The sequence below is a fragment of the Astyanax mexicanus genome, chromosome 19 (genome assembly GCF_023375975.1).
Source record: "Astyanax mexicanus isolate ESR-SI-001 chromosome 19, AstMex3_surface, whole genome shotgun sequence".
Classification (NCBI taxonomy): domain Eukaryota; kingdom Metazoa; phylum Chordata; class Actinopteri; order Characiformes; family Acestrorhamphidae; genus Astyanax; species Astyanax mexicanus.
The window spans coordinates 28791773-28816662 of NC_064426.1; the positions used below are offsets into that span (position 1 = coordinate 28791773).

At 36.3% G+C, this 24890-nt stretch overlaps 2 protein-coding genes and 1 non-coding gene across 10 annotated transcripts in view; all 3 read left to right on the plus strand.

Moving 5' to 3' along the window:
• tnpo2a (transportin 2a) overlaps positions 1–21357 on the plus strand; it is a 36854-nt gene extending 15497 nt beyond the window's left edge. The window contains exons 13-31 of one of the 8 annotated variants that reach the window (XM_049467887.1): positions 1200–1425; positions 1608–1779; positions 2723–2809; positions 2928–3035; positions 3907–4065; positions 4162–4249; positions 5703–5801; positions 6207–6245; positions 8030–8125; positions 8355–8430; positions 9360–9459; positions 9616–9690; positions 9805–9949; positions 11314–17276; positions 18783–18891; positions 19090–19121; positions 20419–20498; positions 20714–20748; positions 21173–21357. In XM_049467887.1, coding sequence (XP_049323844.1) covers positions 1200–1425; positions 1608–1779; positions 2723–2809; positions 2928–3035; positions 3907–4065; positions 4162–4249; positions 5703–5801; positions 6207–6245; positions 8030–8125; positions 8355–8430; positions 9360–9459; positions 9616–9690; positions 9805–9912 — 1433 coding nt within the window. In that variant the 3' untranslated portion in view covers positions 9913–9949; positions 11314–17276; positions 18783–18891; ... (2 more) ...; positions 20714–20748; positions 21173–21357. The remainder of the gene's footprint in view (positions 1–1199; positions 1426–1607; positions 1780–2722; positions 2810–2927; positions 3036–3906; positions 4066–4161; positions 4250–5702; positions 5802–6206; positions 6246–8029; positions 8126–8354; positions 8431–9359; positions 9460–9615; positions 9691–9804; positions 9950–11313; positions 17277–18782; positions 18892–19089; positions 19122–20418; positions 20499–20713; positions 20749–21172) is intronic. The other 7 variants (XM_049467886.1, XM_049467888.1, XM_049467889.1 and 4 more) reach the window with 7 other exon arrangements.
• On the plus strand, positions 54–120 carry LOC125784537 (small nucleolar RNA SNORD41). The gene has a single exon (XR_007427319.1). It is a non-coding gene; the product is annotated as a small nucleolar RNA SNORD41 (small nucleolar RNA).
• Positions 21358–22397: 1040 nt separating the features above from the next.
• tmem104 (transmembrane protein 104) overlaps positions 22398–24890 on the plus strand; it is a 94319-nt gene continuing 91826 nt past the window's right edge. The window contains exons 1-2 of the mRNA XM_022673739.2: positions 22398–22894; positions 23329–23426. Coding sequence (XP_022529460.1) covers positions 23382–23426 — 45 coding nt within the window. The 5' untranslated portion in view covers positions 22398–22894; positions 23329–23381. The remainder of the gene's footprint in view (positions 22895–23328; positions 23427–24890) is intronic.

The window sequence follows — 24890 nt, forward strand, 5'->3', positions numbered from 1 at the left end:
CTAATGCCACACTTATTAGTAGCGTAGATCGTGCCCACGCCTTACTGGTTTCAATGGAGGTGATGACAAGTTTAATCTTGATTGTCCGTGATGTTCAAGTATTCATACTGTCTGATCCACTGTGACCAGAGTGACAGATGTCTTGTAGTGTGATTTAAGAACTGTAAATAGTAGGAGTGCTGAAATGGACCTACTTCTTGTTTTCTAAACATGCTTTATTACTGCAGAGCGTGTTTGTTCATCATTATTGTGAAATTGACCCTCACAATGCTTCACACTGACAATCAGCTGCCCCCTTTTTTTTTTTATTTATTTTTTTTTTTTTTAATTTATTTAATGAAAGTAGTGGGCTGATGTTTTTTCCCCACTTCAATGCTAATATGATTATCAAGTAAAAGCAATTTAGTTTGGAACAAATGCGCCCTAATAGACTTTATTTAGTTTCTGACACACTGTGATGCACAGCTGTCTATATATATATATATATATATATATATATATATATATATTTTTTTTTGTATTTCATGTTCTGTTTATAAAATGTTATGTAGTTGCTTTGTTTGAACATAATCCCGCTAGTGCAGGCCAAAGAGCCATTGGGCGTAAGCAAAAGGCAAAGGACATGTCAGTCATTTTTGATTGAAGCCAATCACACAAGCACTTTTTTATTTTTTGTAGGGGGGCTCTGCAAAAGTTTTGGCTCTTCAGATGTTTTTTTTGTTTACCCCCAGATGTTTAATTAAAGTAAAAAGTCACCAATAAACACAAATACTTTAGTAACGATACACCCAAACCTATTTAAGTACATTAATTCATTCTATTTCATTTGTTGCTGTCCACTTAGACAATGATTTCATTTTAGATTATGTAAATAAACAAGTAATTGAGAGATAAAACCACACCCCTATAAGCTACACATGCAAACGTCTTTACCAATATTCTCAAGTTCTTGGTGTAATTCTCAAATTGTTGCAATGTGGTGCGTTTGCCTGGTGACATTAGCCATTAGCTTAGCCACTAAAAACTGCAAAAAAAAAGCAATTGCCTCAAACATGAATTCTGATTGTAGTTTGGTGTTTTTTCGCCATTTATCTTTGGCCTCTGGCTTAAACATCTGGTTTCTTAACCGTCTTAAAAGTTGAGTTAGAACAACCTTACAGAACATTTAAGTTGTGGGCTTGCTCTCTTCCTCTCTGTAGGTTGTGTTCAGGGCATGGTTCCTTACCTGCCCGAGTTGATTCCTCACCTGATCCAGTGTCTGTGTGATAAGAAAGCTCTGGTTCGCTCCATCGCCTGCTGGACGCTGAGCCGCTACGCTCACTGGGTGGTCAGCCAGCCGCCTGACGCCTACCTCAAACCCCTCATGACTGAGCTGCTCAAACGAATCCTTGACGGCAACAAAAGGGTGCAGGAGGCCGCCTGCAGGTGTGTTCTTGTCAGCAAAATATTTTTTGCGCAGAATGTTTAGTTACAAAGTAGCTGCTATCGTGTAATGTCTTTCAATACATCAAAAGCAACTGAATCAAGCCTTCAATACAAGATCTACAAAACACTGGTTGATCTCTAAAAGCTTTGTTGCCTTTTTCCTATCTGTTTTATTCCTGCAGTGCATTTGCAACTCTGGAGGAGGAGGCCTGTACTGAGCTGGTCCCCTACCTGGGCTTTATTCTGGACACACTGGTCTTTGCTTTTGGGAAATACCAGCACAAAAACCTGCTCATCTTGTATGACGCTATTGGAACGCTGGCCGACTCTGTGGGCCACCATCTCAACCAGCCTGTGAGTATAGTGGAATATAGTGGAGGGTTTTTCACAAGTCAAGCTTTCAGGGTTGCACCGATGTGAAAATTTGAGGCCGGTATTTGATAATACGCGTATTTATTTGCTGATGTTGATATACATATTTAGAACTACACACCCCTGTTATAACTTTATTTATTTATTTATTTATTTTAACTAATTCTAAGCTCTTTTATTAGTTTTAAAGGAGCACAGCCAGTGTTGGCCAGTTTTAGCAGCGTGGCCAGCGTCGGGTCAGATTGGCAGCCATTATAGGCCGATACCAATATAATACTGATGTGATGTGTAGCTATGCCCCTCCTCATATATGTTACAATGACCCTCCTATGAACAGTTTTCCATTTCCGAATGTTAGTTTTTCTTGTGCCAATTTATTTTCCCCTGGAAATTTAAAAACCTTATTCTGTTATGTTGTCAGAAGGTGATTAACTGACTGACAGCCTGGGAATTGAGGGATTTAAATAAATTAATTTGGGATAGAAAATCTATTTCTGGGTTAAACTGGATCATAGTAGTTTCAGTACTTCTCTAGTAAACAGCTGAAATCTGGTACTGTAATTTGATGGAAATGTAGATTACTTTAATAAAAATAAAATAATAAAATACCTGATCTGGATTTATACTACTATAGATTTTGCTTCTGGTCAATTAGGCTGTGCTGTAAGCTAAATGAAGGCAGTCTGAGAGACTTGGTCTTAAAGAATGGTGCGGGTGTACCAAATGAGTAGGCATGTCTAACTCTGTCTCTAGTTTTTACTGCACAAATTATGGTAGGAAATATTAACATGCCGGCCTTTTTTTTTTTTTTAGAATGTAAAGGAATAGGACCACCATGTCCATGTTGTCTACGGTCCTTTTAGAATGTGAATTTGAGAACACTATATATTTAATTGCATTATATATTCTACTCACTCTCTTATAGGAGTATATCCAGAAGCTTATGCCTCCTCTGATCCAGAAATGGAATGAGCTGAAAGATGAGGACAAGGATCTGTTTCCTCTGTTGGAGGTAAGAGGGGAATTTGATTCGTTTGAATGCCGGGAGTGAAGCAGTGAGTCATCAAATAACCAGTATAATGTAGTGAAGTGGGAGGATTTTCATGGAGACTCTCTGATTATCTGTCTAGTGTTTGTCATCAGTGGCCACGGCTCTGCAGAGTGGTTTCCTGCCGTATTGTGAGCCAGTATATCAGCGCTGCGTCACCCTGGTGCAGAAAACTCTTGCTCAGGCGATGGTGAGTATACACAGCCGTCACAACCCACACAGTCACCCACAAATAAGCAAGTCATAACTGCTCTTTTCAGCGTTCATTAAATGACTGTTTATAGCTCTTAGTCCAAGGCTACAATGAAGATGAGGTTAAAATTACTTTGTCATTTGTACTTTACACATACATTTATACCTTTTTTTTTTTTTTTTTAGAGCTATAATTTGAGGTTACAAGATATATATTGTAGCTTTGTTTCAGACTACAGACAAATCAGATCGGATGACTTGCTGCACGTTATCAGATCAGATTTGCTGCATTTGGCGCTCTTCTTGGATTCCTGCACTTTCGCCTCTTTAGATTTAAGTGATGCAAAAAGTGCATTACAATCCGATTTGAGCATTTAGACTGGGTATAGTCTAGATATTCCAAAATCAGATTTGGGCATGCAATCTCAACGTAGACTAATTGCACTTGAAGGTGCATCAAAAGAACCGCAAGAGGAGGTGGTGGTGGTCTCGTTCTAGTCACAAGACCTCAAGACCTGCCTGTTTTGTATATAACCCCTCGGTTTGGCCTAACAAAAATATATCTGAAGAAATACAAATTTGATATAATGTTATATACAATGGTACAACAAAAGAAGCAATAAAGTAGTAGTTTGAGCTAATCTTAATCTTAATTAATACTTGTGTTCAATTAGATCTGCAGAATTCTAGGTATTTTAAATAGTTTAGGTGTAAAGATTAAATACAAGGTATCTCAATCTCAATATATCTCCTTTCTTACTGTATTGCGATATACTGCAGTATATTGAATCATAACCCCTGTATTGTAATGCATCCCATATCACAGCCCTAGTGATTTCTGAGCTGCTTCTTTTGTTTTCCTTGTTTAGATGTATAACCAGCACCCAGAGCAGTACGAGGCTCCTGATAAGGACTTCATGATCGTGGCTCTGGACCTGCTGAGTGGGCTGGCGGAGGGTTTGGGTGGCCACGTGGAGCAGCTGGTTGCCCGCAGCAACATCATGACCCTGCTTTTCCAGTGCATGCAGGTACCCAGTGGTTATGTAACTTGTTAGAGGGTTGTATGGGGACGTGTTCAGTGTGTGTGTTGGAGACAGACTCTGACTGTGTATATTTGTCTGTAGGACACCATGCCGGAGGTGAGGCAGAGCTCTTTCGCTCTGCTGGGGGATCTGACCAAAGCCTGCTTCCTCCATGTGAAGCCCTGCATTGGTGAGGACTGCTCTTGCCCCTGCCCTTGTTTACATATCATCGTAATCAGGGTCTCATAAAACTGTTTTTTGTTCAAAATGGCAACCAAACAGGAGAAGAAGAAATTGCCTTAGGAATCTTCTTTCGTTACTGATTTTACCATTTCTCTTGGTCAGTTCATCCTAAAATTTGGGACAGCTTAAAGAACTGTCAGATATTAATTTACTTTTCACTTATTTTAAGTATTTCTCTTTTTGATTAAATTTGATGCTGGGGTTTGTTCATGTTGGCAATATGTTTATTGCCAATTAACATGCCAATAGAAATGCTCCTGTGGGATATGCATGCATTTAATGTGGACAGGATTCCTTTCTTCCTTCCTTTCTGATCCTTCTTTCTTTCTTTCCGATCCTTCTTTCTTTACGATCCTCCCTTCCTTCTTTTTTTACGATCCTTCCTTTATTCCGATCCTTCCTTCCTTTCGATCCTTCCTTCTTTCCGATCCTTGTTTCTTTTTTTTCCGATCCTTCTTTCTCTAGTGGCTGATTTAAGGGCATTTCCCACCACTCGTGCTTTCCATGAATTCCATTCCCAAAAAGAATCCTGAAGAATTTGCTTCCGTTTATTTAGAGGAAGCATAGAATTCCAAAATTTTGTCTAAGGGTAAGTTTTTATGAAGTTTCTCCAGCACTAAGGCTGGATGCAGCAGCATTAGCATAAGGCACTAACTGCAGAGCTAGCGGGACGTAAATGGTGCCCGATAGCACTAGACTAAGGAAACCTAAGCGAGTGGTTAGCTCTGCTTAGTGGTCAGTAGCATAAATCCCTGGCAGCATCGACTTGAGTCGCTTCTGAGCGACAAGAGTTCAAATGACATCCTGCCACTCGGGCACCTGCTTTTAAAGGGGGTGCCTCCCCCGCAGAAGTCAGACATGGCCGGCCAGTCAGAGTGCTTCTGAGGAATATGTGAGAGGGGGCGTATCCCAGAGTGAGATACCGAATGAATGCTTGAAAGAGAACTGAGTGTTCTGGTATCCCAGGGCGCTATCAGCTAACGGTTCATCCCACAAAGCTTGTTTTAACATGGCAAACACGCAGACTAGAGTCCTGTATACTTATATCTCTGAACGGTAAGAGAGCTAGCACTGTGGTTAGCGGCTAATGCTGCTGTACCCAGCCTTTGTGCTGGAAAAACTTCACTGAAAACTCCCCCTTATAACATGATACTTCATTGGAGTGGCTTTGCTGCTCCTTAATACCTGACGGGTAGAATTCATACACATAAGGCACACAGGATTATAAGGAACACTGTCGAATTTTGGGAAAATTGTTATTTGGTTAAATTAGTCAACCGATCCCACACCTAGCCTTAAAACCGGGGTTTTGTATGGTGATGCTTGAACCGACTGCTTATTGTAAGGGCTGTCAAGTTTTACAAATGTATATTTGTGTGTTTCTGTGTCTGTCTTTGCAGCGGAGTTCATGCCCATCCTGGGACTCAACTTAAACCCAGAGTTCATTTCTGTCTGCAACAACGCCACCTGGGCCATCGGAGAGATCTCCATACAGATGGGTGAGTATAATATAATATCCTGCGTAGTTTCTGATCCTGTGGTGGTGAGATGCATGTATTATTTTTGTATGTGTTTAAACACAGGCTGTAGGTATGTATGGTATGTATAGTTAGCTGTGTTGGTGTTTGTGAAGCTGTATGATGGGATGGACTGCATTGTGATTGAACAGCAGACTGTTTACCTGTGATGTTCCAGCTTAATGATGTGTGCCGGTTAGATTTGGCAGAGCTGTTGTGAGGGAGTTTGTGTGTGCGTATGTTTGTGTTTGCCTGCGTTTGTGTGTGTGCTTGTGCGTATGTCCTCCTAATCCTGCAGCTGGGACTTGGAGTTTGAGCCTCTTAGAGTGTGTGCTTTGGCATGGTAGGCTGCAGGCAGGCTAGTGACAGTGTTTGGTGTCTCTACAGGCTCAGGTGACAGCAAGCAGGGAGCAGGTGATTGTACAGGTGAGATAGGAAGGAAGCTCGGAGAGTTTACTGCAAGGATGTACCACATAGTGGGCAATAATAATTATTCAGCCAGAAATGGCAAATGGGGAGAAAAAAACACTTTTGGTGTTTTGTCTGCATAAGTAAAAAGACCAAATCATTTTAAACAGAACAATTTCACTTTGAAAAACGAGACGAAACTACATATAGAATATTTGAATTAATAAATAATTACAAAATAATTTACACCAAACAGTTTCTCTTTGAAAGGTAAGACAAAATGCATTTAGTATATTTGAATTAAGAAATAAATGTAAAGATCAGATAATTCCATACAAGTTTTCATTAATTGCGCCACTTGGATCAATAATGCACATATATAAAAAAAAAAAAAAAGATAAATTAACTAATTTACATGAATTTGTATCAAGTAGGGCTGCAACTATCAAACTTTTTCTTAAAGAATATTTAATTAAATACTTAAACATTCTCAGGACCAGATTACTAGATTAGTTTCAGATTATTATTCATTACTTATTTACATTAAATTAATAGTACACTGCTCTTGTTTCACATAAGTATTGATTTTTGATTTTCAGTTCTGTATACTGAATATATATTTCTGTGGTTACAGTCAACACATTACAGTTCCGATATTAATATAAACAGTATAAAAACTATCACCCTTAGTGGGCATAATCACATTAATTGATCTGGGTGATATGTAAAAATATTGGATTAATATTTTACATTTTCACAATACACAGTATTTATTATAATTTGACAGCAGTGTCAGATTCTACTATTCAAATACTCTTTAATAAATAATGAGTATTTTATTTCTGCTGCACATCATTCCGTTTTCTGTAATGAACAGTTAGGTCAGTGTTCTTTAAGTACTGATGATACCCTCAATGTGCTAATTGTCAATGCGATAAACTTTATTACAATACAACAAATTATCAATATATGTTGACCAGCTCTAGGACCACCTCACTAATATAGGATATGTGGGCCGTCCCACACATGGGATTGAATAAAAATCTGAGGAGTTTGGAGGCCAGGTCAACACCTTCAACTACTCCTCAAACTTTTTACATTAATGTTTGTATCCAAGGTTGAAATACACTTGGCAAATATTCATGTGATGTCAAAGAAAAACAGAAGCTTTGTTTTAGGCAACATTGTGACATTTCTCTGAAGTAAAGTTCTGAGTTCTTATCAATATTAAGTCCAAAGTAGCCTAGACTTTTGACAGGGTTTAGTAAAGGTACTCTAAATATTCTGTGGCTCCACAGCAGTGTGAGATGCACTGTTTGTTGATGCGTTCCTCCTGTAACGGTCATTAAAAATTGCTGTGACTTGTGCTACAGTAGCTCTTCTGTTGGTTTCGGATCGGATAGGATGGCCGCCTTTGCCCTTGCACATTGGTAACCTATCAGTACCCAACACCCTGTTGGTAGTGTTTTTTTTTTATTTCTGTTGGACAGTGCTTCCCAATTCTAAAACTTATATCTAAAACAAGTTTAAAAGTTGTTTTTGGCAACAAAAATCTTTAGATTGCACCCAATACATGTTAAGCACATCTTATAGTTTAAGGTAACAAAAACAGGGCCGTGTTTATGGAACATTTTATTATCTTTCTGTAAATTGCTAATTTACAGGTTAATTTTCACGTTTTACTTTAATTAAAAATATTTTAGAATGCAGGGCAAACTAGTGGACTAAATTAGTTCTTAGCAGTCAGAACATTCCCATGAACATAGTCACTATTGTTTTCTCTCGTGTCCTTTTTTCTGTAGGTGTAGAGATGGAGCCGTATGTGGGGCTGGTACTGAACAACCTGGTGGAGATTATAAACAGACCCAATACCCCCAAAACCCTGCTGGAGAACACAGGTACTGCAGTTACATTTTATTAATCACTTAATTTAATTAGTTAATTTTGTACCACATTCATATCTGTGATGAACTAAAAGACATTCGAATCTGACACCCCGTGTGGATGTTTAACATTTCTGACTGAATAAATGTGGCAGAAGCTGCACTGTGGATTGTTGTGCTTTTATGCTGTAGTGCAGTTGTTTATAATGTTATTTATTTATATTTATTTATTTTTCTGGAACAGCCATTACCATTGGTCGACTGGGATATGTCTGTCCTCAGGAGGTGGCACCCATGCTGCCACAGTTTATCAGACCTTGGTGAGTCTTTATCTACTTCTTTTACCTGGTTGTTTGCTGTACTTATTGATATTTGCATTGTTTAATGGTTTTGGACGACTTTTTAAAAAGTACTTTAAAATGCACCCATTGCTGACTAAAGGTGTCGAAAGTATTGACATTAATTTCTCTGTAGGTAGAAGTATTATAAATACTAGGCTTTAAAATACTTTTGTATCAGTTAAAGTATCAACTCAAGCTAAAACTGTAAAAGTAATGATTTCAAAACTACTTGAAGTATAAAAGTAAAAGTACTGTAAGGGGGGAAATGCCATTAAGGACAGAAGCTTGGGTGATGCCCAAGTTCACTAATATTAGTGCTGGGCTTTAATTTTAACTGCCGGTATGCATTTTCACACACTGCCATGCTGGTAGAGGTGCCACAGAATGCAACGCAACGTAGAACAGCACTGCTAAAGAAGCATAATGTACATGCTCATGGTACAGCTCAATAGCTAGCCAGTCAGCATTAAAAAAAGCTAACACACTGGAGTGACCGTAAGCTTAGCTCTGTGGAGTCAAACTCGCGTCTTGCTCTGTCGTATCTGTAGAAACTTTGATATGAGAACAGCACTTTATCTAAGGAGCTCCTTCTGCTGTTCCTTACTATGTACGTGTTTTTATCCGAGTAAAATGGAAACGACCAAATCTTTGGCTCTTAATTCTGTTCCATTCATGTTTATAAGAACTGTGGTGCTTTTCAGTGAACCAGCTTGCGTTTCCATCAGTTTTAGATAAATTATAATAGTAAAAATACCGAGATATGCCTTGAAACTGTTACATACGTTTTTAATCATACCGCCCAGCACTAAAATGTGTGTACATGCAGTATAGTGTATGTAATTCCAGTTTAAGATGTTAAGCTCTTTTTATTGAGGGTCTTGTCAGCTTATAGTTCTTTCTGCTTTCAGGTGCCAATCACTGAGAAACATCAGGGACAACGAGGAGAAGGATTCTGCCTTTAGAGGCATCTGTTTAATGATTGGCGTCAATCCTGGAGGCGTAGTGCAGGTGAAGCTCAGTTTTACTGCAGCTTGTTTTATACAATCATAAAATACAGTATACATACTTTCATATATTCATAGCTTTTAAAGCTTTGTCACATCACTGATCTTTTAACTACAATTACATTACATTTAATCTTTGGATGTGTGCGTTTGTCTGTAGGACTTTATCTTCTTCTGTGATGCCGTGGCCTCCTGGGTGAACCCAAAAGAAGATCTGAGGGATATGTTCTACAAGGTATTTATATTACATATCAAATAGTTTGTGGCAGAATATTGCTAAACTCTTTGTAAACTGAGGAAAATCTGAGTAATCTGAGTAATCACTGGTGGTGTTGTGCTTTTGTTGCAGATCCTGCATGGCTTTAAGGACCAGGTGGGCGAGGAGAACTGGCAGCAGTTCTCTGAGCAGTTCCCCCCGCAGCTGAAGGAGCGGCTCTCGGCCTGCTATGGCGTTTAGATGCGCCCCCCCAATTGACACAGGACACGCCTGTTAGGTATGCAATATAGTTCACCAGCAATATATACTAATACACTAACTGATTCAATCGATTAAAATCAATTATTAAAATAATTGGCCACTAATTTAACAATTGATTAGTTCAGTCAATGTTGTTAGACAAATAAGTACAATTGTACTACTATTGTTGGGCAGAAAGCCAGCCAAAGCCATGGCAGTAAAGTACCATTAAGCTGGATTCGTGTTGGAGTCAGCCAGTATTACTAGAGCCTGCTAGAGTAGTTAAACAAGACGCATCTCATTTTTAGTAGATTTTTATCTCACTTGCTTTTAACAAGTTTTCCGTTCCACCTTAAACACAGCAGAAGTTACAAGGCTATTACAGTATATGCAGTACATACACTGTTGTGTTTAAAAAAAAATTATAAAATAAAAACCCTGTATAACACAACATTCCTTTACTTAAAAGTATGACTGTTACATTAGTACAAAGACAATTTGGTTTAATAAATAAAATACTAGAAATAAAATGACCCACATTTGGCTATGAAGAGTGCATTTATGTTTTTATAAGACGCTAATATTTAGTAATAGTAATTGCTGTTTTTTTTTTTTTTTTGGGTCTTTTAATTTTCCCAAAATTTGTCAGTGCGCATTATATATGAATTTTAACTGTCAGGTTGTTATACAGGAGTTTCAGTTTAGTTCTTCAGCACCGATGCTGAAGCAGTGTTAGCGTTAGCCGCTAATCTCGCAAAGCACTAGTTTTTTCACAGTTCAGAGGTTAGTAATATCGGCCTGTAGCCTGCTACTAACCCAGACTAGCACTGCTGGAATAGCATTAGCCGCTACCCGCGCTAAGCACTCTTTTGCCTTTCAGAAGCAACTATATCAGACTATAACCTGCGTGTTTACTGTGTTAAAACAAGCTACATAGTATGAACCGCTAGCTTATATCGCCCTGGCTTACCGAAACACTCAGGGTTCCTCAGTGTAGCGCAAAATAGTGCATTTACTAGCGTTAACCGCTGACTGTGGTAAATAAAGGCTGCACCCAGCCTTTACTTACCCAAAGTGCTTTACTCACCAAAATAAACAGTTTTTAGAAGAGAACTCTGTGTAGATTACTACAGTTTTGTTTACTTAGCTTAGCTTTACTTAACTTAGTTACCCACCACCACCCAGCCGGTGACACCTGCTGAATTTGAAGGAAAACATGGCGACACCCTTGTTCCTTACTAGTGTCGCTTGACGCGCCTTATAATCCAGTGCACCTTGTATATGAAAATAGACCAGAAAATAGACGTTCAGTGATCGTGCGCTTTATAAAGCGAAAAATATGGTAGTCCAGTTATTTAGCTGAGTGGTTAATGTTGTGTTCTCTGTGCTCTCTCTCCTCAGGTCTAATCTACGGGAGGGTTACTGGGGAACTCATCCATGTCTGTGTATTGCACTGCCCTGCTGTTGGAGGGGGGAAAAGGACGGCGCGACGGTCTGTGTGTCGGGGCGGCCCCGCACCCTGTGTCTCTGTGAGGGAGGGTGGGAAGAGGGTGGGGAGGGGGTTAGGGGGAGCCAACCTCTGCAACAAACGCCGCGATTTAGCGTCCCACGCGGTCGGAGTAGGAATTTTAAACACGAGTAAATAATAAAAAAAAAATAACTAACGGAAGCAAAAAGGGATCTAGGCTGGGATAGATGGGGGAGAGGGAGGGAGATGGGTAGGATCGCCTCGCCAGCTGATAACTCCACTGCTCTCCTCGGTGCTGGAGGAGAGTGCTAACGGGAGGGGGGAGGGCTGGGTAGCACGGAAAGCACCCACCATTAGTAAGTACGCAAGTAAGAGTACAGTCTAGTCAAGCCCTGGCACCTCAGCTAGACGCCTATAGCACACAATGCGCGTTACGTAGACCCGCACACCTTTTTTTAGACGAGCTTAAGGCAAGTCTCTTGTTTTTTGCCTGGGCAACCTTTTTGTGTACCCTAACGCATAAAACACATGGGCGAACTTCTTCTACAAGTGAATTCAATATCTTTAAGAGCTATTGGTTGAACACATCAACAGGGATTAATGGCTAGAGGTGAATCACCAGATAATACAGCTTACAGTTCTCGGGAGATGAGTCGATTTCACCACCTTTTTAATAAATAAATAAATGAAAATACGCGATCATTTCCTGTTCGTAAGTACAGTGCATATAGTCTTTACCGCTTTCATGCCGTGTATCGCATCTTTCCAAGGCTGTTCATCGTCGTTTAATGCTCTGTACCTGGGCCGGACCTTTTTAAACTTTAAAAGTTTCAGTTCATTCATTTTTTTTTTTTTCTCTCATTTGGGGGGAAAAAGTAAAAAAAAACAAAGTGCTCCACCGTGTGTCGGCCCCCTTAGCTTCGTCATAACCAGAACAACCTTCAGGAACTGTAATTAACTGTAGTAGTGCTGAGAGTTTTTACTTTCCTCCTGCTTGCTCAGATAAGGGAATGAGAAAAAATGGTTTGCATGAACTCCAGACCCTTGGAGAAATCAGTGCAATGTGCAGGTATCGGCTTAATTTTTTAAATTTTGTTTCATTTTATTTAATTTTTTTTATTTCTATTTTTTCTTTTTAGGATCAGCATGTATTGCAACAGTGTTAGCAGCCTTAGCTTTAATGAGGTCTCATTTTCTCCCTCTTCTCTGCCTGTTTAGGACAATTAGATCCTGTTTACACCTGTTTTCTTAATGCTCTCTTAATACTTACGTAAAGGAGGGTGGCTCAAACGTCTGATTTAAAACAGATACAAATCAGATCGATCAGTCTTGAGCAAGTTCACACTTGCATTTGTTGCATCTAGTTTTGCCTTACCAGATATAATCCTAATTCTCAACACAGATGAAGTGACCAGGTGTAAACAGGGCTTTTGGATCTTGCAGCTGTAGTACACATTAAGCAATGTTTCTTTTACACATCTAGCTTTAAAAGATTAAAATCAATATAGCAAGAAATCGCAACCCTTTTCTGTAGAGCGAAACAACAACGTGCTGCTAGTGCTTAAACAAAGTATGTTTTAATGAAATTAAGGTAAGTCAGTAAGAAACCAAGTGGGTGGTTTTAATGCACTTTCTTTTACAGAATGTCACACTTGGACAGCAGTCCGGCAGACTTATAAATATAGACTATATTTGTTAAGGTTCTTGGTTAAAGGCATGTTTCACAACAAGACACTATTATTATAAACAGTAATAAACACAATTATTATCATTAATATTATAATTTTTCACCTGGTTCTAGTCGGTTTAGCTGGTAGTCCTTTATTTCAGCGCTCGTTTGTTTTTTTTTTTGTTTTTTTTCTTCGTAATGTAACAAAGCCAACAGATTTGTATGTCCGATATGCCACGTATTTGTGTGTAGGTATGCACATTAAACTTGATATGTAATTAACTTCTGTTCAAATTTAAGAGAACAATTTAATAATAAGGCTAGGATCAGCGCTTACAGTGGTAAATTCATGTGTTTTACCAAGTGCATTACAAAATATGGCATTTTGATCTTAAAATAAGAGTAAATAAGAGTAAATAAATGGGGTAAGAAAAGGTACAGCCTACATTGTTGGTCTCCTTGTGAAGCTGTGGTAGACTTGTGTAATTGGAAGTGTTGATACTAATGTTAGAATGTAATTCAGCCTCTTTAGGCACAAGATGCATGCTTGAAAAATGTAGAGGAAAATTCGGGTCCAGAAAGTAAAAATGTAACTTAGAATTTTGTTGCAAATGTTGTTTAGACAGTTGGAGCAAAGTCCCAGGGTCTGTTTTTGTTGTCTGGACCTTGATTACCCATTTCTAGAGAAATGTACACATATAAAGTATTGCACTGAATTTCTCCCCTAATGATTTAATTTTATTAAACAAAAAATGTAAAAGGTATAATGTAAAATCCCACAGTCAACACTTGCAGTTCATTTACCAACCATATCTTTTTTCTTGTCTGTCTAAATAACCTTAAAAGAGGCCTTGTATATAATAGTAAATGCACAAAGTTAATTCCGCACACAAAGTAATTCTGTAGCAAATTACTCGTACCAAATATTACAAATTAATTACGTACAAAAGTAAACAAATGTGGTGATAATGTTTAAATCCCCTCTCAGCTCTGTTAAAATGGTTTTGCCCAGTGCACCGCAAAATATCTGGCATAGCTTAAAATAAGAATAAATAAATGGAATAAGAATAGGAACTGCCTACATTTTTGGTCTCCCTGTGAAGCTGTGGTAAACTTGTGAACTTTTTGGATGCGCAAGTGTTTATGGGTCTTTAGGCACAAAATACATGCTTAAAAATTGTACAGGTGGATAATCCGGGTCCAGAAAGTCAAAATTCATCTCAAAATCCTGGAGTGAATTTTTGTTTTCTGGACCTGGATTACCAATTTATTTCTGGAGAAATTTAAAGTATTGCATCGTCAAATTCCCCAATTTTTTATTTTTATTAAAAACAAAAAATTTGAAAAGGACAAAGCCCACTGTTGACATTTTGTTTAGTTTCTAATAAAATTACTTTTCCAGAGGCCTTATAAAAGTATCTACACACACAAACAATTTGGCTAGTTACCAAAATTCTGAAATGTAACCTAGTTAAATGTTAAATTCTTCCATTTTACCCAATGCTCTCCCAAATCTGCCGGATCGTAAACACGAGTAAATAAAAGTTAAGGGTTAAGAATAGGAACTGCCTAAATTGTTGGTCTCCTTGTGAAGCTGTGGTAGACTTGTGTAATTTTTGGAAGTATTGATCATAATGTTTGAATGTAAATTAGCCTGTTTAGGCCTGAAGTACATGCTTAAAAAAAATGTAGTGGTAGGTAATTTGATTATCAATTTCCAGAGAAAAATATAAATAAAGTATTGCGCTAGTTTTCTTTAACAGGTCAGATTTCCCCAGCTTTTCTTTTTTTATTAAACAAAAATTTAAAGTACAAAGCCCAACGTCAACACTTGCAGCTCATTTACCAACTAACTTAACTAAATAATCTTAACAGAGGCCTTAACAATAGTAACTACACAATCAAATTAGCTCTGCACAAAATCGTAACTGTGGCTAATTTTCTGTACCAAAAAAATGAATAAATCAATAAATAAAATAATTAAATATACATAAATGCAGAGGCTATCATTGTTAATAGCCATAAATAAGCAATAGCCGTGTCTCTGCTAGCATAGGTGTTCGTATGTCTTTTTAAGGTACACTGTTGTGCTTTTGACTTTTTTCATTTCCAACTTGGAAGTAAAATTGGAGGCGGAGACTCACTGTGGTCCTTCAAAATAAAAGCCTTGGTGTACCTTTTGAGATTTGTCATTTTGCTCTTTCAATAATAATAATAATATTAGCCTTGACAATCTTAACTTTAGCTACTAGTTTCTACACTTTTGTAAATCGCTCCATCCTCAGGACTCGAGCTCTGTAAGTAATATAGGTAAATGACTGTGCAAGTGTTGCTCCATAGGCATTTAATAAAAATAAATGAAAGTGACAGGGTGGTACACAAATTAACATTAACATTAATTCCAACATGGAGATGTGCAGCCTTTTGTTTATTTGCTTCACCTGTATGAGCAGATATTTCTATTCCCATCTATTATTATTATTATTAAGTTATTTACATAATTCATTCAGACAAGAACATTTACGTTTTAGTTTAATTTTTTTTTTTTTATGTGAAGGCTGGCCAAATTAATGGATTTAAATTTTTCAATTGTTAAATTGTTTAAGCTCTCAAAGTTCAGGAAGTGCTGTAAACCACTAGGTGTGGAGCCAGTTTATTAATGTTATTACCAAGATTTTTTTTTTTTTTTTTTTTTTAGTAAACACTCGTTCTCCTGCAAACTATGATCATTTGTCCTCATGTTAATATTTTTTGGTTTGTTGTTTTTTTATTTTAATTTTGATAATGTTATTTATTTTTATTCGTTTTCTTTTTGTATTGTTTTGCGCTTTCAAGCGCAAAGATTTTTAGACTTTAAAAGTTTATTATTTTCTTTTTGTTTTAAAGAATTTTATTTTGTTGTTTTATATCAACCAATTTTGACTTATTTTTATTTTATTTTTGTTTTGTTATTTTTGTTTGTTTTAATTTTTTTTAATCAACCAATTCCAGCAAATGATTAGGATGGAAGGTGGGAAATGCATTTGAACCTGTACTGTGTACTTAGGAGAATATCTGCTGAATAGTTTTTTTTTCCTCTTCCACACTGTGGTGCAAACTCATTTATCTCATCACTTTCTATTTTAATTCTGTGAATCGGGGAAATAAATTCTTTTCTACCAACCGGGAAACAAAAGCTACAGTGTGGTCTGTTTTTTAAGTGCTTGTTTCATGTGTTTCTCTCAATCCCAGAGATTTTTGCTTTATTAATCTCTCCACATGGTCTGTTAAACTTTTGCATCCTTTTTAAAACGTGTGTTAACTGGAGAGATTCAGTACATTCATAATTTATTTATTAGTTTAATTGTGGTTTATTAATACTTGATCATGTCATTTTTGTAAAATCTTTAAAATTAGAAAAAAATAAAGCCAGAAAAAGAATTTGTGAGCAATAATTTACTCAAAATTTAATCTTGCGTCTGCGCCTTTTTTTTTCCGGCATCGACATGAGTGGTTGACTGTTCAAGTAGTTCAGTCTGTGTAGTGTTTTTATTTTTTATTTATTTATTTTTTGGTTCTATGCTACTACATATGTCTTGGGTGCATCTTATTTATATCCTAAGGATATTCTTATTGTAATTCTAGAATTTCCTCTTGTGATTAGTAAAGTATCTATTTATTTAATTTCACATCATTTCTGGCTGATGTTCTGGTCACTTTTGCAAGTGTGTGTTAATATTTATTTACGTATTTATTTATAAGGATGTGGTAAGAGCACAGGGTTTAAAAGGTGTATAAGCTTGAGTTTAACCGTTTTAACATTTTTAGCGGTGCTGGAACCTGTTAATGTTTTGTGTTGAGAAAATGAGTAAGTTTCAGTATAAAAAAAGTTATTTTAAAATGTATAAATATTGAGCAAAACTGATTTTACTCAATAGCTCCATAGGAACCCATTTGTTTGAGGCCGACTCGGGGGCGCCCCATGGTGGTCAAACAAACCCTGACCCGACCACCTGTTGCAGTCTGTCCTTCAGCTCCACAAAGACTGCAGAGAAACTAGTGGGTGTAGCTAGAATGGATAAAACTGATTTATATTATGTATTTTATTATTTATTAATGTTATTCGGGCCCGTAAATAGTCTTGTGTGTGGGCTCTGTTAGTTAGCGATAGATAGCTGAATAACACAGCTAGCTTACGCTAACTGAAGAGCAGGAACTGTTCGTTGGGACTGAAGTGGAGTTTGAGCGGTGAGTGGCTGGTTCTCTCAGTATTAACTAGCTAACTAACATATTTAAGTTATTTTTATAGCTAAATTTGCCTCGCAGCTTCAGAAATACAGTGAATACTGCAGCTTAAATAACACAAGCTAACTAAGCTAAAGCGAAATCATTATTTTGGTATATTCTATCTAGCATTACTTCTGGAAACGAGCTGAAGGTTTAACTGACTTAAGTGTGAATAAACTCAGTAATTTCAGTGATATTCTGTCACAATAACCGAATACTAAATCAACCTAGCTAACTCACCCATTCATTCATTAATGTCCAGTTAAATTAACTGACTTTTCTCCCCTCAGCTTCTCCGCTGTGTTGAATCAAACTACACTATCAGCATGGCTAAAGACAAAGTCTACAGCGGAGAGCAATTTAATAGTCTTAATTTTCGAGATCAATAAAGTATATATCTGTTTCTTTACAATACCAGTCAAAAGTTCCATGTGCTTTCTTTCTTTTTATATATATATTTTACATTGGTCTACTTTTTTCCTGCAACAGCCATCAACATTATTTGACCTTGGCGAGTTTATAACCTCCCTCCCCTTTTCAGATTCTATCACGAGGACACCCCTTCTTATAAATGCATTCAACTACTTTAAATTACAGCTGTTTACACAGATGTGCAAATACATACATAGCTTGATACTGTATTAATTCTCAAAATCAGTATCAATATCTGGATTATAAGCTAATATTACAGGTAATAATTCTAGAATCATACCATAGGATCTGCATAGCTTACTGACATGACTGTTGCAAGTTGACTAATACAAAAAGTTTCACTCAGACTGGAAACATGTTAACTGAACACACACAGAGCTCACTAATTCATTCATTCATTAATGTCTAGGTAACTGACTTTTCTCCCCTCAGCTTCTCAACTGTGTAGGATCTAACCACATAAGTATGGCTGAAGACAGTGTCTACAGCGAAGAGCCATTCTCACATGCTCACAAATATATGAAAAAAATACATAAATTGAATGGAATTTTTTTTCATCCGTCTTCCTGAGGTAGAGTCACCTGGAATAGTTTTTTCAGCAGCTTGATTGAGTTCCTGGAGGTGCTGATGAGCAGTTGCTGCAAGCTCAAGCTCATCCTAAATCACAATCACAGTTTATCAGGTTTAGAACAGGGGATTGTGGAGGACAAACACTTCTGCTGTTTAGGACAATTCCATGCGTGTCCCATAATTGTTTTATTTTAATGTCTTTAATATTAATCCACAATGTAGAAAATATATTAAAGAAAAAATTTGAAATTGTTGAGGAGTCTCCAAGCTTTTGACTGGTACTGTATTTGTTTTCTCTGATTAAATGTATCCCTGCACTTACAATGCTGTTGTGCAAGTGTGTTAATTTGCACGATGGGTGTCATTGAAATGTCAGTGGCATATTTTTTTCAAAAATTAAAAAAAATTAAGTTGAGAGGATATTGCCCATCCTGACTGTTGTTTTTTTATTCTTGGCCTCTCTAGGTATAGACAGAGCTGTATATGGGTCTGTACTGAACAACCTGATGGAGCTAAGGAATACACCAAACCCCCCAACCCAGAAAAAACACAAGTATTGTAGGTAAACATAAAAGTCAGTAATATATATTTCCTGGCTTTCTTTTTCTACTGCATTCATATCCATGATTAACTACATAAGACATTCGAATCCTGAATCCTATGTGGAACTTTTAATTCTGATTGAATGTGGCAGCAGGTGCTTGGTGGTTATAATGCTTTTATACTAGAGCACAACTGTTTTAATACCTTGCCTCCTTCTTTCCTGCAACAGCGAAGACCTTCAGCTATTAACATTTGACCATGGTGAGTTTGTAACCTCCCCCTCTCATTTTCAAATAGCTATTTATATTGATATTTACCATCTTAAAATAAGGACACCCCTTCTAATACATGCATTCCACTACTTTAAATTGCAGCTCTTGTTCACACAGATGTGCAAAGACATATAGCTTGGAATCTAAGAACACTTGAAACAGTACATTTGTTGCAATACTGTAGCCCAATACTGAAGTCTCAAAAACCACGATCAACATATTATTAACACTTTAAAGGCTGCAGGTTATACTCCTAATATTACAGGTCATAAGTCTAGATTTTTACCTTAGGATCAGAATAGCCTACTGACTTAAATGTTACAAGTTGACCAAGGGTAGCAGTAGCAGACATTTCACTCAGACATTCAAGATGCAATATACATCACAGCATTTATTTAACTTTTGTTCACAAATATTTGCAGTGCATATAAAAAAAAAAAAATAAAAAAAAAACACAAAATAGAAAATTGTCTGCTAGAAAGCAATTACATATTACCTTACCAAAGACTCCACCAGTATGTCTTGCTTCAACAAACTCCTAAGGTAAATGAGGCCCTAATAGTTGTGTGCCTCCTCTTCATAAAGCCTTAGCTCCTCCTCTAGGCCAATCCAACTAATGTAACTCCAATTAACTAAAATTTCAAACATATTAATGAACTTAAAGCCTATGATCCCAACCAATATGAACATTAAATCATTGTATAAACACTTAAACATAGACAAAACATGTCAGAAACACACAAGAAGACACTATAACACCCCTGCCCCAGCTCCAAGAATAGTATATCCCACTTCTAAAGATGGGAAACTCCCTTAAACGTAGTACAATTGCTTCAGTTTGAGGTGTTTTAATGCTGAACCAAAGTTTTTAATAGGCAAGTCAGTTCACTCAGTGGCCATCTTTGCAATGTTGCAATGCCACTGGGCAGTTAAATCCACTCATAGAAGACTATATCTGTATCTGTTTGAAAGGGGGAAGACAAATACTATGAGCTAGTGGTTTTCTGCTACTGCACTTATCTCCACATAACATGCCCAGACCCATTCATATCCAAGTATAGCACGGCCCTGATTTTGGTGGGAAATGAATTTGTATATGATATATAATTAGGAGAGTTTGTTAAATGAGCTTCTTCATTTTCTATTTTAATTCCATGGTCTTTTACAAATTGAATCATGAATTAAACATTAGAAATTATTTTTTAAAAACTAAATGGATTAAATGTGCTCAGTAATGACAGGATGTTCCATATTCTGATTGTTGGTTCACCTCTTGGCCTCTTTAGGTGTAGCGAGAGAGGGTATTGAACAACCTGTTGGAGATCATAAACACCAAGCACCCCCTAGACTCTCCTGGAGAACACAGGTACTGTGCTTAAACATAATACACATCAGTAATATACTGCTTGGTTTTTATTTATACAACATCCACATCCATGATGAACTACATAAGACATTCGAATCCTGAATCCTATGTGGAACATTAAGTTCTGATTGACTGTGGCAACAGGTGCATTGTGGGTTATGTTTCTATGATAGAGCACAATTGTTAATACCCTGTCTCCTCCATTCCTGCAACAGCCAAGACCATCGGCCGTTAACATTATTTGACCTTGGTGAGTTTGTACCCTCCTCTTTCCCTTCTAATAAATATTTTAAATTGCACCCATTGTTAGCAGACTTGCAAGATGCAGTATGCACAACAGCATTCATTTTATTCATCATATCAGCAAACAAACTAACTTCTACAAAACAGAAAAGAAAATTCCCTTCTAGAAGGAACAAGCTACTGTACATTACCTGGTCAAATATTCCACCAGTACATCTTGTTTTAACCAACTCCTAGGGAAAATTAGCCCCTACTAGACCACACTAACTCCTCCTGCCCCTTATACAATAATGGTAGTATTCAGACAAGCACGAGAGTGCATTTTTATTTTCTTGTGATATCTATATATCATATATATGAATGGACCAATTTTCTGAGCAATTTTTTTAACTGATTTGTAACATTTGTTATTTGCTCTCTTTGTTCTTCAGGTCCCATCTAGATGAGAGTTACTGGGGAACTGTGGAGGAGGGGGAATAGTGTGATTGTGTCTGTGACTGTGTATCTCTGACTAATTAATTGGTCAACCCTTTGTTACTTTTTTAAATTGTCTTTAAGCCTGTACTGTTTACATATCTGCTGAATAAACATTTTTTTTTATCATTTACACTTTTAATTGTGACATATGGAATTTTTTTTTTTTCTGCCAACTCGGAAACAAATGGTACAGTGAATGTTTGTTTGTGTGTTTATTTTTCTTTGCGTTTTGTATCTGCCCACATGATGTCCTAAACTTTATGTCTGTAGAATGTGTGTTGAGAACTGGAATGAATCAGTTTGATTGTGGTTGATTTAGCTATAAAAAAGAAGTGTGCAAAAAAGAAGACTTGTCATCTGAGATCTAACTACAGACAACGTTTCTCCCAAATTCCAGATCAAAATATAGTCATTTAGTGCAGTTATTTGCAGAAAATGAGAAATTAGAAATGGCCGAAATAAAAAAAAGACAAAAAAAGAGCTTTTAAACGTCAAATAATGCAAAGAAAACAAGTTCATATTTAAGTTTTAAGAATTCAGAAATCAATATTTGTTGGAATAACCATGGTTTTTAATCACAGTTTTCATCTTGGCATGTTCTCCTCCACCAGTCTTACACACTGCTTTTGGATAACTTTATGCCATTCCTGGTGCAAAAATTCAAGCAATTCAGTTTGGTTTGATGGCTTGTGATCATCCATCTTCCTCTTGATTATATTCCAGAGGTTTGATTTAAAATGAGACAAACTCATTATTTTTAAATGGTCTAATTTTTTTCCAGAGTACAATATTGATAAAAATTGAGTTACAATTTGTGTATGATGTATGGATTTATAAATTATTGTAAATGCCAATTTAATATATAGATATGTATGTATGGTATCTTCAGTGTTACACCAAAAATGTTTTTATGTATATATATATATATATATATATATATATATATATATATATATATATATATATATATATATATATATATATATATGCTTTTATTCATATTTCTGACATAATTTAAATCAGGTATTTTTTATATTGTGTAAAAAACAAAATAAAACATTCATAGTCGATGGACCAACAGATTTTTTTTTTTTTTTTATCAATTATTGTTTTCCCCATTTTTTCTACACGTTTTAAACAGTTTTAAGAATTTGTTGCTGGGGTTGGTGGTGCTGGATGGATACCGGGGGGTCTTGTGTAAGTCATGCCCGCTGTGCGGCTGCGCTGGGCGGGTTTGAGCGGCCAGCCTGAACGCTGCTGCCTCCAGTCTCTGCACTAGCTCCAGAAGAGACTCTGCAGGAGGAACTAGCGGGCTAGCTAACTAGCTAGCTTAGCTTATCTAGCTAATGCCTGTATAATGGAAACGCTAGCTAGCTAAGTTATACAGTGTATTTTATTATTTAGTAATATGACAAGCGTCTGCAAACTTGCTGATTGATAGTGTGGACATTTTACTGCCCTGGAGACTTTATGAAATGATCTGTTATATTATTTTAGGGGTTATTTATGTTGGTTAGCCAGCTAACGTTAGCTAGCTAGCCTAGGTTGCTTAAGTAACCTAGCAACGTAGCTTTGGCTAGCTAACGCTAGCTAACTGGCTAAGCTAGGCTAAGTATTTGACGTGGAGTCTATAAAGGAAGCGGTTAGCTAGCTAGGACAGCAGTGCAGTAGGACGGGTGAGTGATTGATTTTTCTTAATATTTCCTTAGTTTTTTTTTTAAATTATTACATTTAAGGTGTTTTTGCCACGTAGTTTTAGTTTTAGGGATAAACAAGTGAATATTATAGCTGCTAGCTGAGCTAACGTGGCTAATGTTAAATCAAATATGAGCCCCTATATTGTGTGTGTTAGCTGAATAACTAAAACAACTAGGGTTAAAACTGATTTATATTTTATTTATACTGCTTTAATTCACGTTAATCCTCCTCTTTTAACTTATTTCGCTTGCTAACTACGTTTTGTGTTTACATTCTGTCAAAGTAGTTAACTCTTGAACTCACAGCTGCTGGAGCTGCAGTTGAACTACCCATTTATTGGTTTATATTAAGTTATTTATGCTAGTTAATCTAACTAAACTCATTTAACCTACTGGTTCTGGTCTCTCTTCAGTTTCTCCACGTTTTCTCCACGCATTGTGTTGGATTTAACCTCTCTTTATCACCATGGCTGGAGGCATAACCGACACAGGAGAGCCATACTCACCTTTTGTAAGTGTTTTTATTTTCCATTTTCAACCTAGCTGTATATAAACATATTCAGTGTTTAAATGAAAGCAAAAGCTGTGCTGGTACCCACATTATTCACATGTTAGTGTGTTTAGTAGTGTGTTGTGTCAGCACATTAACTGTAACTAAAGATACTAGAAGTTATTGCTTATGTTCACAACAACACTTAAAACTTAGTTTATTGAAAGGGAAACCACTTGTAAAGCTATTAAATTTTGTCCACATCATATGTCACAAATCACTGTCGCATAAATCTAGTACTGGATAATTACATTTAAAAATATATATTTAACATAGAAAAGTACATATTTCAGCATACGTTCATTTCAAAATACTTACTTAAAACAGTATTACATGTACTATTATGGAAATATGTATGGTATTTTATTAATGCAACGTTTAATTCAAAGCGTATTGCTTAAAAATACATTTTATGGAAATACAGATATATACAGAGAAAGTAATTGTATTTAAAATGTATTTTTATATAGTATTTAATTGAAAATGTACTTTTAGTATTCTTTACCTAATTTTAACATACTTGTATACTTACAATGGTTACCTCAATTATATTTGATAACCCTGATATTGTCTATTGGTTTATTTTGTTAATTTGTGTTTGTTCACGTATATTTCTATCTAATTGTTTTACTAGTATTATTAGTATTATTATTATTATTAGTAGTAGTAGTAGTTGTAGTAGTAGTTTTTTTTTATATATAATTTCTTGGACGATATATCATCCAAAAAATTTTTTTATCGTGACATGCCTATGTGGTAGGTTAACTGAATTAATTTGATTCATCGAATTAGCTACCGTTAATATTGTGATCTTCACATATAAAAGCTGCCATAGTGAATGTCAATAGATAGACATTTGCTTCTGTCAGACACCTGTAAAGAACTGTTTTATGTGACAGTGATTTTCATGTTTTACATATTTACTTTACTGAAATACAAGACTGTTATATTTACACTGTGCTTAATACAAAAGCTGCATTTGTTAAAATGTAAATAAATATAAAGGAAACAACAGCTTGTGTAACACTTTAAATGGTATGTTATGTTGAGAATCGGTCATATATTTTAAGAATATTGAGATTATTTATTTATTTATACATTACACCCTTGCATCTACATCAGAAACTTAATAGGAGGAGATAAAGTCTTTTTTACATTGACTTTACATTGACTCTAGGCCTGCCACAGTAATTACATTATGGTCAATGCAAAAGTGAAAGTGAATATTTTTATTGAGGATGTGCATTAATAAAGCATGCACGTGATGTACTGTAAAAAATAAGCCTAATGCTCTACCCCCTTGGTAATGCAGTTTAAAGAGCTGTGTCATTATGAATGGGCCGGAAGATGAATTTGTTGAGAGCAGAAAAGAGAACCAGCAGCTTGTGAAAAGTGCAAATATAGAACAGAATATCACAGCAAGAG